Here is a 17,377-nt window from a genome sequence, read left to right as displayed (position 1 = left end):
TACAAAATAAACGCAAACAACTTTTAAAATATATAAGAATTCAATGTGCATAAAATAAAGTCTCCGATTATCAAAATATTTATGTTAATGTCTCCAGTGATATTCTTGTTTGCCGATAACCACTCGCAGTCTCCAAACAAATATTGTGCCTTATTGAAATCAATCTAAATTTGTTGGGCAAGTGTCAACTGTTCGGGATAATACTGCAATCTGTTGATCATTCGAAAGGATAACCCACAATAAGAATATCCTTCATTGTTGAGCGATTTGTTTGCGCTTCGGTTTAAAATTCATTTTTTGTTTTCATCGTTACATCTCTCCGGCGCGTCTTCACCTCTCCTCGTTTGTGCCAACCAAGCAAACAATGTGCACAAAAAAATGTTTTCGCATGCCAACGTTAGTCATCCTTGGAGTCATTTTTACAATAATTTTGGTCTTCATTACCGGCATAACATTGACGAACAGCATAAATATTTCGAACATTGTGAAATTGCGAGAAAAAGTTGCCAGCGATTCAGCGGCGGCTAATAGTGCCAATGCTGCCCAGACAAGAGCTGCCTTGGTTGAACAGCAGTATTCGACATTGCAGCAACATCATTTATCGCGAAGTGATTTGAACTACATAACAGCTAATCATCCAAAAAATCTACAACGTTTTCAGTCCACGGAACAGCAGCAACAATCTTCTGTTCCTCATCATGGAGGTGGAACAAGTGCAGCAGCAGCAGCTACTAGCCACAATAAAATTATCATTGAAATCGGTATTAGTAACTTTAGTATACCGCAAAGGAATGTAACAACGCCCAATAATGTCAATAAATCTCCGATATCGTCAACATCTTCAGGTGATGTTGTTAATCACAGTGAGACATCAGAAACTTTGTCAACAGCCTCAGCATCAATGCAACATAAGGGCACATCCGTTATAGAGGATTTAGTGGCGCCTTTGAATGGCGCCATTATTGATGGTCACATCGAATCCATATCAGTACCAGCCACTTCGGAAATTCGTCAACAATTAAATGAAACATTCAAATATTTGGGTGAGAATGTTAAAAAGTCCCTAACAACGACAAATACCACAATAATGGAAACGGTGACATCGACTTCTTCACCAAATGAAACCACCTTGAATTCCAATGTAATCACCAGTGATTTGAAGGAAACTTCTTTGCCGAACCGCAATAGTAATTCAAGTGGGGTTCAACATCTTCCATTAACGAAAACTGTCATATCATCAGCATCAGCATCATCGGAAACATTTGAAAGGCTTTTAAATAATTCCTTAAATTCTTCAACTTCATTATCAGCATCATCAGCAGTGACAGCAAATGCATCATTTGCTGGAATAGCAGAAAAGCTCAATGATACAGCATTATTTTCATCACCAGATACATCATCAACTGTTGATCCACGTTTACCACCACATACGGGTTCCTTGATACTTGCTGCTTCTGTGGCTACAAATCAATTAAGTATTGAAGATCATAATCCCGGCATGATTGATTTTGAAAAACGCAATTATGTTAAAAAGGTAAATTCAATGAATTCAATCTTTTTCCTTTAGTTTTTGCCATCATTTATCATCATTTTCTTAGTAGGCATGAGAAGCAATTTTTTTTAATCTCCAATAAGACGTTAAGCTGTAGTAGGCCAACTTCTTTTTTTTTGGTCTTTTTATGCGAATGCTATCAATAACCTGTCATTGAAAGAATGGTTAGTTAGATCTCACCCGATTTGGATAATGGTTGATTATTAATAACTTCAAAAGTTATTCAAATTCCCGCTGAATCTCTTTCCGTTGTACGAAATTGATTTCAAATAAGATTGAGGTTATTTCAAGAGTCAATGCGTTGAATTCACCAAAATATATTCCCTTGTTGTATATTTCCCAAAAACGGACAAATTCTCCCACATAGGTGCCCAGAATTTCCGTATAATAAAGCCATCTTCAAGTCTCCGAAAAACTCAAAATACATTGATCGAAATCTATCTTATAACCAGTATAAGTGCTACACGAGGTAATCATGATTTGTTCAACATCCATAATCTTCGCCAAAACGGAGAAAATTCATTCCCAATATGTTAAGCAAGTATACCGACTTAAAACCATTCCATTTAGGTAATAAGAACATTGGGACCGCTGACCAATCTTATTACAATACTTTGTATGTCTTCGGCTGAGGTAGACCAGGGACCATCCGGAATCCACAACCCTTAGGTTAGGTTAAGTTATGTGGCAGCCCGATGTATCAGGCTCACTTAGACTATTCAGTCCATTGTGATACCACAGTGGTGAACTTCTATCTTATCACTGAGTGCTGCCCGATTCCATGTTAAGCTCAATGACAAGGGACCTCCTTTTTATAGCCGAGTCCGAACGGCGTTCCACATTGCAGTGAAACCACTTAGAATCTACAACCCTTACACACGGTTTAGTATTGATTAGAGAAATATATGATACTTTTCCTTATATACGTAAATGTATGTTGAAAATGTTTTTGTGCTATGGCTTTTAGGTTAAATAGTTGAATCGGTGATTCTGTGAACTTCGTAGATTTTTTGTTTGATGGTTCGGAATCGTCAGCCCATTGTGATACTACAGTGGTGAAGTCCTCTTTTATCATTGTGTAGTTCAATGACAAGTGACCTCCATTTTATATCCGAGGCCGAAAGGCGTTTCACATTACGGTAAAACAATTTAAAACCACACTCAGGAATGTCTCCAGTATGACTGCGAGCGGATAACCCATTATGGTATTTGGTCGAAACTGCGGTTGATTGGTGATTCAGGTTCGTTGATTTGATATTGCCCTTGATGTTCGGTGATGATTGTCGTTGACGATTCTGCATGGTAGACTGTTCTTTGTTGATGATTCGGGAATGATTGATCACATTTGTAGGTTTAGCTAGGTTATAGAGAATCAAACCAAATGGTTAGGTTAGGTTATAGAGGACGACACCAAATCCGTAGTACGGAAAATGGTGTCCACTTAGACCATGCTGGTCCATTGCGATTCCTCATGGTTGTTTCTTTCCTCTTCGACCTCTGTCTTCCTCTGGCCTGGTCGGTCACATTTCCTTTACGGTTCTCTAGGTTTTCCATCCTGAAGCCTTGATAAATGCGAGTATATCCTTTAAATTACAGTCCCGTACCTCAGTAATATCCTGAAAGAAAAAGGAGCCCAGCATCTTGTTTCTTCTAAAAAATAATGCCGGACACTGGCACAGAAAGTGGTAAGAGTCTTCTGTAGCCTCCGGGTCAAGGTACCATCTACAAATAGCATCGGTCATGCTTCCCAAGTTTATTGTGTCCCGTGATGATGCCTATCAACCGCCTCAAATCCTCTCTATTCGTCGCCATTAGAAATCCTGAGTTCCTATTACTCTCCTCGTTTCATATCAGCTTGGTCTGCTCGCAACCCTCAGAGAAAGTCCATCGTTCCTTCCACAGTTCATCATATTTAGCATTGATCCTGTAAGTATATAAAGATAGCGGGGGAAAAACTTCCGTGACGATGTTATGCAGTAGATACCACTGCCCGTGCCTTCAACCATCTCCAAAAAGTATGTGCTTTTCCTCCTAGTCATCTATACTTGGGAAAGACAATCTTAGCTTGTCCTCATATACATGCTGGGTCGCCATATAGTCCATCCTTAGGCGCTGTCTAACTGAAGCGACATGTTCCGTGTGCCTGCAGGCCGTGTTTTCGAGTAAGTCCAAGCTCTTCAGTCTCATGAGTATCAACTCGGCTGTCTTCCTGATGTGTAGATCAAGCGGGCAAATTCCCATTAAAACCTCTAGAGCCACAGTGGCCAGGACAACTGGTTCGTTGTCATCGCACCAGTCAAGTAAATGAAAGCGGTTCTGTTTATCCTGCTGAATTTCTGTATATGGTTACGATGTCTAGTAATGGTCCACCAGACGTGGCAGCCATTGGTGGCTACGGATCTTATAACCGCAGTAAAAACCCAGTGGAATAAGGACGGCTTCATCCCCCAGCGTTCCCCGACCATCCTTTGGCACGAATAGAGTGCCGCATAGGCCTTCTTCTGACGGACTGCAGTATTTTCCGGCCAGTTCAGTCTACAGTCCAAGATAACTCCCAAGTATTTGGCTGATCTGGAGAGACTCAATCACGTTCCTTGAAGTTGTGGGTCCTTATAACCGGTGATTTTCCTTTCTCTAGTGAAGAGCACTAGCTCCGTCTTCTTTGGATTAACGCCCAAGCCGCAACCTCCTGCCCAGTCGGATAGAACCTGCAAAGCCTCAATCATTATATCTGAGATAGTGGCCCTACACCATCACAGCAATATCGTCCGCATATTCCAATACCTTTATCCCTTTGCCGTGAAGAAAAGTAAGAATCTCATCTACTATGATTAACCATAGTAATGGTGATATCACACCCCTTTGGAGGGGTCGGAATTGGTTTCACTTAGACCATATTTGTCCATTGTGATTCCTCATAGTTGTTTCCTTCCCTCTCATTATCTATTTTTCTCCGCCAGGATTAATCCCATTACATTAGCATTTTCAAACGAGGTTTATAGGTCTTCCATCCAGAAGACAAGGACATTCTTCAGATTACAGTCCCGTACATCACTAATATCCTGAAAGACAAAGAAACCCAGTATCTTATTTCTTCTAAATGAGAATGCCAGACACTGGCACAGAAAATGGTAGAAGTCTTCCGTAGCCTCCGGGTCCAGGTACCATCTACAAATATCATCAGTTATTAAGCCAATCCTTATCGTGTGTTATATCCTGTTATATGCCTATTAATGGGCTCAAATACTCTCTATGCGTCGCCATTAGAAATCCTTCTTACTACTCTTATCGTTCCATATGAATTTGATTTGCATGCTGCTCTCAGAGGAAGCCCATCGTACTTTCTAAAGGGTGATTTTTTAAGAGCTTGATAACTTTTTTTTTTAAAAAAACGCATAAAATTTGCAAAATCTCATCGGTTCTTTATTTGAAACGTTAGATTGGTCCATGACATTTACTTTTTGAAGATAATTTCATTTAAATGTTGATCGCGGCTGCGTCTTAGGTGGTCCATTCGGAAAGTCCAATTTTGGGAAACTTTTTCGAGCATTTCGGCCGGAATAGCCCGAATTTCTTCGGAAATGTTGTCTTCCAAAGCTGGAATAGTTGCTGGCTTATTTCTGTAGACTTTAGACTTGACGTAGCCCCACAAAAAATAGTCTAAAGGCGTCAAATCGCATGATCTTGGTGGCCAACTTACCGGTCCATTTCTTGAGATGAATTGTTCTCCGAAGTTTTCCCTCAAAATGGCCATAGAATCGCGAGCTGTGTGGCATGTAGCGCCATCTTGTTGAAACCACATGTCAACCAAGTTCAGTTCTTCCATTTTTGGCAACAAAAAGTTTGTTAGCATCGAACGATAGCGATCGCCATTCACCGTAACGTTGCGTCCAACAGCATCTTTGAAAAAATACGGTCCAATGATTCCACCAGCGTACAAACCACACCAAACAGTGCATTTTTCGGGATGCATGGGCAGTTCTTGAACGGCTTCTGGTTGCTCTTCACTCCAAATGCGGCAATTTTGCTTATTTACGTAGCCATTCAACCAGAAATGAGCCTCATCGCTGAACAAAATTTGTCGATAAAAAAGCGGATTTTCTGCCAACTTTTCTAGGGCCCATTCACTGAAAATTCGACGTTGTGGCAGATCGTAAGTCTATTCATGATGAAATGTCAAAGCATACTGAGCATCTTTCTCTTTGACACCATGTCTGAAATCCCACGTGATCTGTTAAATACTAATGCATGAAAATCCTAACCTCAAAAGAATCACCCTTTATAAATCATTGTATTTCACTTTGAGTTAATGTATGTGGGAGTTAATGTAAAGAACGAATGCAAATAATTATATTGATACCTGCGGATCCTGGGTGATTAACTAGTCGAGACGGGCCAGATGTTTACCGAACCCAGCGGCCCTCGGACTTAGTGGTCAGTAGACGATTGGGATTCTTGGCACGGAATTTTTAGTGGCGTGATCGAATGTCACAAGTGTGCCGCTTTCCCTTGCGGTCGAACGGTGTGTCGGGATGAAGTTTGACAGAGCTTTGGTCCTTGGCAGCAGGGATAGAGGTTGGACATAGGATTCGTGTCCAGAGAGATTACTCTCCATCAGGGCAAGAGCATGTATAGGTATGTGATCATGGAGATTCACGAGGTGAAAGGGATTGCGACAACTCCCGACTAGAGAGACCGCTCTCCTCCAGTGTAAAAGGGGTAGAGGAGAGGAAAGGAAACTCACGACTAGAAAAGTAGTTGTCCTCCATTGTATGAATTGTAAGGGAGCCACCGTGGTGCAATGGTTAGCATGCCCGCCTTGCATACACAAGGTCGTGGGTTCGATTCCTGCTACGACCGAACACCAAAAAGTTTTTCGGCGGTGGATTATCCCACCTGAGTAATGCTGGTGACATTTCTGAGGGTTTCAAAGCTTCTCTAAGTGGTTTCACTGGAATGTGGACTCGGCTATAAAAAGGAGGTCCCTTGTCATTGAGCTTAACATGGAATCGGGCAGCACTCAGTGATAAGAGAGAAGTTCACCACTGTGGTATCATAATGGACTGAATAGTCTAAGTGAGCCTGATACATCGGGCTGCCACATAACCTAACCATTGTAAGAACAGGAACGTATAAGTGAGGGAAGGAAATCCGCGACTAGAGAGACAGCTTTCCTCCAGTGAAAGGACGAAATGGTGCAGGGGAAGGGAGAAAAGTTACGACGAGAGAGACGGCTCTCCTCCAGTGTAAGAGAGGGGAAGGAGCAATGGGAAAAAGAGACTTAGGACTAGAGAGACGGCTCTCCTCCATTGTAAGAACGGAACGTGTACGTGTGGAGAGGAAACTTACGACTAGAGAGACAGCTCTCCACCAGTGTAAGAGGGGAGGGGAAGGAATCTCACGACCCACACGTATATGTGAGGAACGACCAGAGAGACGTTCTCCTTCGGTGTAAGAGAGCAGAATGTGTAATGGAAAAATGAGACTTGTGACTAGAGAGACGGCACTCCTCCAGTGTACGAGTAAGAGGGTGAATATGGAAAGGAAACTTATGACTACAGAGATGGCTCTCCTCCAGTCTAAGAGATGGAGAAAGGTATTGATGAGAAAAGAAAGAATGACAGGAAAAGAACAGTGCGTCTTAGCAGCCACTGTCGTTAACCGAGCACCGTCGGGACAGTTACTGGGATACAGTGAGTTCAACCGCCACCATAACAAACCCGCCTGCGTCACGACAGGGGGGGGGCGGTTCATTTAAGTGATACGCATTGCGTCAACCTGCCACTGTGTTTGACTTGTGATACACCGGCCTGACCCATTGACGCTGTCACGACTTCAGGCAGACCGACTTCTCCCTGTCCCGTTGTCCACATCGTCGTGACACGAATTCCTGCTGGCGTGGTCGCAAATAACGCCTTACATATCCAACCCCACCTAGTAGGAAAGTGGTGCGCCACAATGGAATAGTATCTACTTCATCGCTAGACAAGTCTGAGAAATATTGTATCACGTCTAGACCACTCATTTTATCCTCAATAAAGACTCACTACAAAAATTAAAACCTCCTGCATTCTCTCCGTCATTGGAAGAAATAAACGTTCTGTGACGAATCCGACACCGTGAGTTATATGCTAGCCTACAGTGGCACATGCATTTGGTCTTCATGTAATTACTGGTACTGTGGAGAAGAAGAAGGGGTTTATGTTATTATACTGCGTGCCGCTTGTCTCTATATAGACGGTACATAGTTAATCACTAGACCTACTTGGAAACAAGGAATGTTAGAGATTAAGGCAATATTTCATAATTTTTTCATTTTATACAAACAATTCATTATAAAAAAAATTGACCCCCAAGGGAACTAGATGGGCGGAAAAATAATACTAGATCACTCAATAAGCCGAACACCCTTAATTAATCGTAAAATTGCCAATAGGAATTCGATCTAATTGAAAAGCTCCAAGGGTTCTAACCTCGTTATTGACCTTTTCATGATTCATGATTTGGTTTTTATCTCGATGACCACTTTGTCCCATTGGGCCGTATGCATTGGACAAAGAAATGTCATCATGCTAGAATGGCAGAATATACATTGCCATTTAGCATAATTTATTTTCATATGAATCCAGGTATTCACGTTGACTTTTGTCAAAAGTTTGTGATTTTTAAAAAGCAATCCTGGTTGCAGGCATTTTGTGGTCTGCTGTCAGTTAGGGCTTGTAATTGGATGTATTACAACTTTAACTGTGAAATACTGTTAGCGGTTGTTGGCACCTTTCCATGGCAATTTCCACATTGGGCTTGGTATCTCATGACATATTCAACGTTAATTCTCATCGAAACTGTTAAATATTCAACAGTTAACAGTCTCGATAATTATCGGGGATATTTTCATGGAATACGAAATGCAGGCAAAGAGACCCTCATTAAGTTGATTTTCGGAATAATTTTTTTTATTGTCCTTTTATAACCTTCTTGGGTAAAGCGAAAGACAACAATTGCATATTCCCACAATCATTTTGATTTGCCATGACATCGACAATGGTTTAGAGATTCCTAAGTATTGATTTTGCTTGACAAATTGACCACAGCAATTTACACATGAAATGAGTCGTTTTTTTTTGGGGAATGTCTAAAAGAATTTCTTCATAAAATTAACATATTTATTTAATTTATACCCAAATGTTTCAGAAATATCAAAAAAGTGAACAATTATAACCCAAAAAAAGCTCAATATGTCTTTAATTTTTGCCTTATCTTGTTTTTTTCGTTACAGGTGAGTTAAAGTTAACTTTTGGTTGCGGTCGAATAATGATAACAACTTGTAAGTATATATATTTTTGGAACATAACAGTTTTTTAGGAGTTTCAACAAGCGTGGTCTTGAATGCCCGTGCCACCGTGGTGCAATGGTTAGTATGCCCGCCTTGCATACACAATGTCGTGGGTTCGATTCCTCCCAGCAAAAAAATTTGGAAGTTCTAAAGGCATAACTTTAAAAGCACTTCCTGAAGATGCACTCCCAATAATGTTCTTTATTTTAACTACCCAGGAAGTTCTTTTAATCCAATTTTTATATCTGTTTTTTTCATGCTTTTAATGGGTAATTTTATCTTTTCTTGTTTCAAATAAGTTTAAAACAGAATAAGAATTCATAAAATGGTGCAAATCATTTAAATTTTGACGAAAAAAGTGCTACATCCAATCTGAAAAAATTGTGAATTTTTGCAAATATTTGAGGTCAAACGTTTCTAACAAGCGTTAGAATCCATTAAAAATTACAAAAAACTATAAAAAAATTTTATTTGACAAAATATCACAGAATCTTTCAATTTACATCCAAAACATTGAATTCGGATCACACCTCAAGAAGTGATGCAAATTTAGTGCAACGGCTGTTGAAATGGAGGACTTCCGTTCTATGACAAGCCCATGTTAAATTCATCGGGAGCCACCGTGGTGCAATGGTTAGCATGCCCGCCTTGCATACACAAGGTCGTGGGTTCGATTCCTGCTACGACCGAACACCAAGAAATTTTTCAGCGGTGGATTATCCCACCTCAGTAATGCTGGTGACATTTCTGAGGGTTTCAAAGCTTCTCTAAGTGGTTTCACTGGAATGTGGAACGCCGTTCGGACTCGGCTATAAAAAGGAGGTCCCTTGTCATTGAGCTTAACATGGAATCGGGCAGCTCTCAGTGATAAGAGAGAAGTTCACCACTGTGGTATCACAATGGACTGAATAGTCTAAGTGAGCCTGATACATCGGGCTGCCACATAACCTAACCTAACCTAAATTCATCGCTTCTGCGTCAATTTTGCACCACTTCCGGATCCAAAAAGAACATTTTCATTACTTTTTGGCGACGCTTTTTTTGCTGGGCTGCTTCGACCGAACACCAAAAAGTTTTTCAGCGGTGGATTATCCCACCTCAGTAATGCTGGTGACATTTCTGAGGGTTTCAAAGCTTCTCTAAGTGGTTTGAGTGCAATTTGGAACGCCGTTCGGACTCGGCTATAAAAAGGAGGTCCCTTGTCATTGAATTGGGCAGCACTCAGTGATAAGAGAGAAGTTCACCAATGTGGTATCACAATAAACTGAATAGTCTAAGTGAGCCTGATACATCGGGCTGCCACCTAACCTAACCTAACCTTATTAAAAATTAGAAAAAAAATCCATCACTTTTTTTAATGACTTAGTCTTCCGAGTATGATTAAAAAGTTAATTGTACCAATTAATTTTTTAGTTAAAAATTAAAACATTTTTAATTATTGACTTAATTAAATAAATGTGTCTATTTGGATTAAAAAGTTAATTGTATCAATTAATTTATTAAGGGCAAAAAATTTTTCAAAATCAATCACATTTTTAATTGGAAATATTTTGGTGTTATTTTTTTCTGTGTGGGATGCTGTTAGTACAAGTAAAAACAGAAGAACAATTAAAGTTTTTAACCTTAGTATTATTTCGGTAGTGAAATGGTTAAAAGTTTATATCTTAAGTTGATCTTATCTGAGTTGAGAAAGATTCAAATCCCTTTATATCCACAATAAAATGTCCTCAAATTCCTAGTTTCGTTAGAGTCGGATGATGGATATTTCGCTTTTGTTTTGTTGCTGATATATCAGACCACACATGTTTGTCGATGTATCATACAACTTGAGTAATGTTTGAAGAAAATAATCAACAACATCTGTCCTTAGGTTAAACGCATATAACATAATAAAGAAATTACAAAGGGAGAACGAACCAAAGGAGAAGACAAAAAAGTGACAAACATAATGGGTCATTTCACAAAAATGTAAAACACGCGTTTGTTCCTTGTTTTTTTTTCGGTAGAACTAACCGCTATCAACTAAAGCGTAAAGCCAATGAACTAAAAATTGAGAGCCCAGTTGTCCCGTTTGCTAATTCCCTGAACTGACATTGATTCACTAGGGGCGAACAAAAGAAACTCACCAAGAGGTGCTATTTATTTTATTTAAATGAAAATAACCTTCATTATGTTATTATACTCCTCACACGCATATTCACTTAAGTGCACGAATTTCAAATTCAGGTAAAGGCTTATGCGTATGCTTTTGCGATAGTTTAAAATAAACGCTTATATTGCACAGTGGGGTAGCCTTAGGGTTTATGTAGTAATTTATTGAAATTCTTAATTTTTTTTTTGTAAAATACCTGCATATTTTCTATCGTATGTAACATAAGGTGGTTCCTCAGACTCACTTAGCCTGTTTTTGTTTTTCATTGTGATGGCACACTGAAAATAATATTTGGGTATAATAGTAGGATCTTTCTCAGACCCTATAAAGTATATATTCTGTGCCGTGGTGAAATTCTGAGTCGATCTAGCGAAACGCATTTTGTTCGTTGCACGCATTCGGGGATGGAAAATACAGTTTTGAAGAAAGTACAAAAAAGTTCTTTTTTGACCGAAAAAGTACTTTTCACACAAAATTTCAACAAAAATGCAATTGCAAGATTATTGTCAAGAGCTCTTTTGGACTGAATTTTAAAGAAAATCAAACGCCTCAATTTTAAATATTTTTTTGTTTTTAGTTTTATATCCGCTTACAAAGACTACTGTAGTTTTGTAATCACGGTTGCCACAGTTGGTAGAATTGTACTGTTTGGTAGATTGGTAGAATTCATGGTACTTACATAAATTTTCTGTAGATAAATGAAAAATTTTTGACAAAATTTTTTATAGCAATAAAATAATGAGAAAATTTTCTATAGAAATAAAATTTTGACAAAATTTTCTTTAAATTTCTTTAAATTTTCTTTAAATAAACTTGTGACAAATTTTTCTATAGAAATAAAATGTTGACAAATTTTTCTATAGAAATAAAATTTTACAAAAATCTTTCAAAGAAATAAAATTTTGACAAAATTTTCTATAGAAATAAAATTTTGAGAAAATTTTCTTTAGAAATAAAATTTTGAGAAAATTTTCTATAGAAATAAAATTTTGAGAAAATATTCTATAGAAATAAAATTTTGACAAAATTTTCGATAGAAATAAAATTTTGACAAAATTTTCTGTAGAAATAAAATTTTGACAAAATTTTCTGTAGAAGTAAAATTTTGACAAAATTTTCTATAGAAATAAAATTTTTACAAAATTCTCTATAGAAATACATTTTTGACAAAATTCTCTATAGAAATAAAATTTTGACAAAATTTTCTATAGAAATATAAAATTTTGACAAAATTTTCTATGGAAATAAAATTTTTACAAAATTTTCTATGGAAATTATATTTTCACAAAATTTTCTATATAAAAAAATTTGACAAATTTTTTTATAGAAATAAAAAGTTGACAAATATTTTTATATAAATAAAATTTAGACGAATTTTTCGATATGAATAAAATTTTGAAAAAATGTTTCAAAGAAATAAAATTTTTACATAATTTTCTATATGAATAAAATTTTGAGAAAATTTTGTATAGAAATAAAATTTTGAGAAAATATTCTATAGAAATAAAATTTTGACAAAATTTTCTACAGAAATAAAATTTTGAAAAAAAATTTCTATAGAAATAAAATTTTGACAAAATTTTCTATAGAAATAAAAAATTGAGAAAAATTTTTATAGAAATAAAATTTTGACAAAATTTTCTATACAAATAAAATTTTTACAAAATTTTCTATGGAAATAAAATTTTCACAAAATTTTCTATACAAAAAAATTTGACAAAATTTTTTATAGAAATAAAAAGTTGACAAATATTTTTATATAAATAAAATTGTGACAAATTTTTCGATATAAATAAAATTTTGAAAAAATCTTTCAAAGAAATAAAATTTTTACATAGTTTTCTATATAAATAAAATTTTGAGAAAATTTTCTATAGAAATAAAATTCTGAGAAAATATTCTATAGAAAAAAAATTTTTACAAAATTTTCTACAGAAATAAAATTTTGAAAAAAAATTCTATAGAAATAAAATTTTGACAAAATTTTCTATAGAAATAAAAAGTTGAGAAAAATTTTTATAGAAATAAAATTTTGACAAAATTTTCTATACAAATAAAAATTTGACAAAATTTTCTATAGAAATAAAATTTTCACAAAATTTTCTATATAAAAAAATTGGACAAATTTTTCTATAAAAATAAAAAGTTGAGAAAAATTTTTATGCAAATAAAATTTTGATAAAATTGTCTATAGAAATAACATTTTGAGAAAATGTTCTATAGAAATAAAATTTTGAGAAAATTTTCGATAGAAATAAAGTTTTGAGAAAATTTTCTATAGACATAAAATTTTGAGAAAATATTCTATAGACATAAAATTTTGACAAAATTTTCTATAGAAATAAAATTTTGACAAAATTTTCTATAGAAATAAAATTTTGAAAAAATTTTCTATAAAAATAAAATTTTGACAAAATTTTCTATAAAAATAAAATTTTGACAAATTTTTCGATAGAAATAAAATTTTGCAAAAATCTTTCAAAGAAATAAAATTTTGACAAAATTTTCTATAGAAATAAAATTTTGAGAAAATTTTCTTTCGAAATAAAATTTTGAGAAAATTTTCTATAGAAATAAAGTTTTGAGAAAATATTCTATAGAAATAAAATTTTGACAAAATGTTCTCCAGAAATAAAATTTTGACAAAATTTTCTATAGAAATAAAAAGTTGAGAAAATTTTTTATAGAAATAAAATTTTGACAAAATTTTCTATACAAATAAAATTTTGACAAAATTTTCTATAAAAATTATATTTTCACAAAATTTTCTATATAAAAAAATTTGACAAATTTTTTTATAGAAATAAAAAGTTGACAAATATTTTTATATAAATAAAATTTTGACGAATTTTTCGATATGAATAAAATTTTGAAAAAATGTTTCAAAGAAATAAAATTTTTACATAATTTTCTATATGAATAAAATTTTGAGAAAATTTTGTATAGAAATAAAATTTTGAGAAAATATTCTATAGAAAAAAAATTTTTACAAAATTTTCTACAGAAATAAAATTTTGAAAAAAAATTCTATAGAAATAAAATTTTGACAAAATTTTCTATAGAAATAAAAAGTTGAGAAAAATTTTTATAGAAATAAAATTTTGACAAAATTTTCTATACAAATAAAAATTTGACAAAATTTTCTATAGAAATAAAATTTTCACAAAATTCTCTATATAAAAAAATTGGACAAATTTTTCTATAAAAATAAAAAGTTGAGAAAAATTTTTATAGAAATAAAATTTTGATAAAATTGTCTATAGAAATAAAATTTTGAGAAAATGTTCTATAGAAATAAAATTTTGAGAAAATTTTCGATAGAAATAAAATTTTGAGAAAATTTTCTATAGACATAAAATTTTGACAAAATTTTCTATAGAAATAAAATTTTGAGAAAATTTTCTATAGAAATAAAATTTTGACAAAATTTTCTATAGAAATAAAATGTTGACAAAATTTTCTATAAAAATAAAATTTTGACAAAATTTTCTATGGAAATAAAATTTTGACAAAATTTTCTATAGAAATAAAATTTTGACTAAATTTTCTATAGACATAAAATTTTGACAAAATTTTCTACAGACATAAAATTTTGACAAAATTTTCTATAGAAATAAAATTTTGAGAAAATTTTCTATAAAAATAAAATTTTGACAAAATTTTCTATGGAAATAAAATTTTGACAAAATTTTCTATAGAAATAAAATTTTGACTAAATTTTCTATAGACATAAAATTTTGACAAAATTTTCTACAGACATAAAATTTTGACAAAATTTTCTATAGAAATAAAATGTTGACAAAATTTTCTATAAAAATAAAATTTTGACAAAATTTTCTATGGAAATAAAATTTTGACAAAATTTTCTATAGAAATAAAATTTTGACTAAATTTTCTATAGACATAAAATTTTGACAAAATTTTCTACAGACATAAAATTTTGACAAAATTTTCTATAGAAATAAAATTTTGACAAAATTTTCTATAGACATAAAATTTTGACAAAATTTTCTATAGAAATAAAATGTTGACAAAATTTTCTATAGAAATAAAATTTTGACAAAATTTTCTATAGAAATATAATTTTGACAAAATTTTCTATAGACATAATTTTTTTACAAAATTTTCTCTAGAAAAAAGATTTCGGACAAAATTTTCCAAAAGAAATTAAATTTTGGGCAAATTTTTCCAAAAGAAATTAAATTTTGACCCAATTTTCTATAGAAATACAATTTTGTGCAAATTTTCCAAAAGAAAAAAATTTTGACAAAATTTTCTGTAGAAATAAAATTTTGACAAAACTTTCTGAAGAAATAATTTTTTGCAAAATAATATTTTTTTTGGTAGTTTTCGGTAAGATTTTCTCCAAATTTTGGTAGATAAGTTTTGTCTCAAGTTTCAACCGTGACTGTATGGTTCGCGATCGAAGTGCTCGTGTGCACTGACGAAAAAGACTGTTTGTCCATAAGTGTGGGTGTAATAATGATATGTTTGGAACTCAAATTCGTTAACACAATATTTGTAAGTTCAAGCATATAATGTTCATAAACTAGCATAACATGTTTGGGACATAAACTGTTTGTAAATATAATATGCTTAGATGCAAACATATATTAATTTGGAAATAGCCTATAAACATATATGTGTTTAGAAAGAGAGACCTAGAGAGTAAGCTCCAAGTAAAATAATGGAAGTAACCAATTGGCGCCTTAAAAATATATCCACACAAAGAAAATTTCATTAAAATTTTTTTTTACCAGTGTGTGCCTAAGGTGAAACATAATATGTTTGAACAATACAAACAATATTTTGAGTTTGGGGTATATGTTACAGAAGCGATTTTTTTGAGGGGGTAGGTGCAACATCAACTATAGCTCCTAATATCAGACATTTTTGTTCAAATTGTAATAAAACTCCCATATACATGGACCCCTTAATGTTCTTAAATATGGAAATGCGGTTTAGCTCCCAAATCTATAACATTGATACCCAACAAACAATGTTTACTAATTCAGTACGGGTGGTTTAGGGTATGATATAGTCTCGCCCCCACCCGACTTTCTAATCCACTCACTTGTTATTTATTAATTTTCCTGCCACTTACAGAAAATGTCTCACGGAAATTTTTTGAATTAAAATCTTAATTTAGTTGGAAAATATATTAAGTTAAAAAACTAATTTTTAAGACAAAATAAAATTCAATCACATAAATTAATAGGATTTATTAAAATATTCTTTCAAATTGAATCACTTAATCTCTTGATTGAAACCAAAAACTTCTGTTTTCTGTGTACTTGAGGTATAAAAATAATCTTTTCGAAAATTAACTAATCACACATGGAATTGTGAACTGGCAATGGTTCATACAGACTAGAAGGCCGGGCATGAGTAGATTGACTCAAAAATTTTCGTCATTTTTATTGAATCTCGGACCTTTACAAAGGATGTGTTACAAAGAGAATGACAAAGTTGGAATACCGCCATTCTACTGTGGAGGTTCTAAAATATTGTTGATATATGGACATTTTAGCTCCGCTATTCGTCTTTGGCTTTTGTTTCCAAACATCTCTCCTATGGGTATCCAAAAAGAGCAGCCATGATTTAGTTGCTCCAGTCACTACACTCCTCTGCCAAGTGAGTGTAAACATAATTCTTGAATAATTCCCGCGTTATTATTTATTTACCATATGACAGTTTGTTTTTTCGTTTCTTCCATTTTAAAGGTTCTTCCATAGTGTCTTGTCGCCATCATTCCCAAATGGGTTTCTCCAAACAACCATTCTCTGGCCAGCATGTAATTAATGGTAAAATCTTCTTTCGGGCCTCCATGCTGGTGGTGGTTTCATACGCTAACCGTTGATTTTGTTGTTGTTGTTGTTGGTGATTTTCCTTTCAATTGGTCTTTTTGGTCATTTCGTAATATAGCCAACAAATGAGATCCATTAATTCGTTGGTTCTCTGTCTTCGCCTTTGGTGTATTTGTACTAACTTAAGCAGCAAAAAAAGGTGTGGAACCCATTTGTCAATTTAAAATGAGTGGGTGGTGTGCGATGTTGTTTTGTTTCCACATGAGGATATTTGTTTTGGGTCCGCGATTTAAGTTTTAATTGAAAAATCCGAGATTTGCAATCCATCAGGGTAGTAACACAAAACGCCAAAAACCTTTGTTTGCGAAATTTCCTTTTTTTATTTACACTAATGAAGATTCTTGGAAGGAAAGTTCAATGCGAATTTAAGAGCAATAAAATTTGGCCCTAATGTGAAAGATTATGCAACCTTAATTTTAAGACACACACACAATATTAAGAAATTTCAATTAAAACGAAGCTCATTATCTTAG

At 33.7% G+C, this 17,377-nt stretch overlaps 1 protein-coding gene across 1 annotated transcript in view; it reads left to right on the top strand.

Moving 5' to 3' along the window:
* The first annotated feature begins 24 nt into the window (after positions 1-24).
* Positions 25-17,377, top strand: part of alpha-Man-Ia (alpha-Mannosidase class I a) — a 477,107-nt gene continuing 459,754 nt past the window's right edge. Inside the window, exon 1 of the mRNA XM_075302903.1 lies at positions 25-1,534. Within this exon, the coding sequence (XP_075159018.1) occupies positions 365-1,534 (1,170 nt within the window). The 5' untranslated portion in view covers positions 25-364. The remainder of the gene's footprint in view (positions 1,535-17,377) is intronic.

The sequence above is a fragment of the Haematobia irritans genome, chromosome 3, assembly GCF_050003625.1.
Source record: "Haematobia irritans isolate KBUSLIRL chromosome 3, ASM5000362v1, whole genome shotgun sequence".
Lineage (NCBI taxonomy): Eukaryota > Metazoa > Arthropoda > Insecta > Diptera > Muscidae > Haematobia > Haematobia irritans.
The sequence above is the reverse complement of the archived record's forward strand: the minus strand, read 5'-3'. Positions and strand labels throughout refer to the sequence as shown.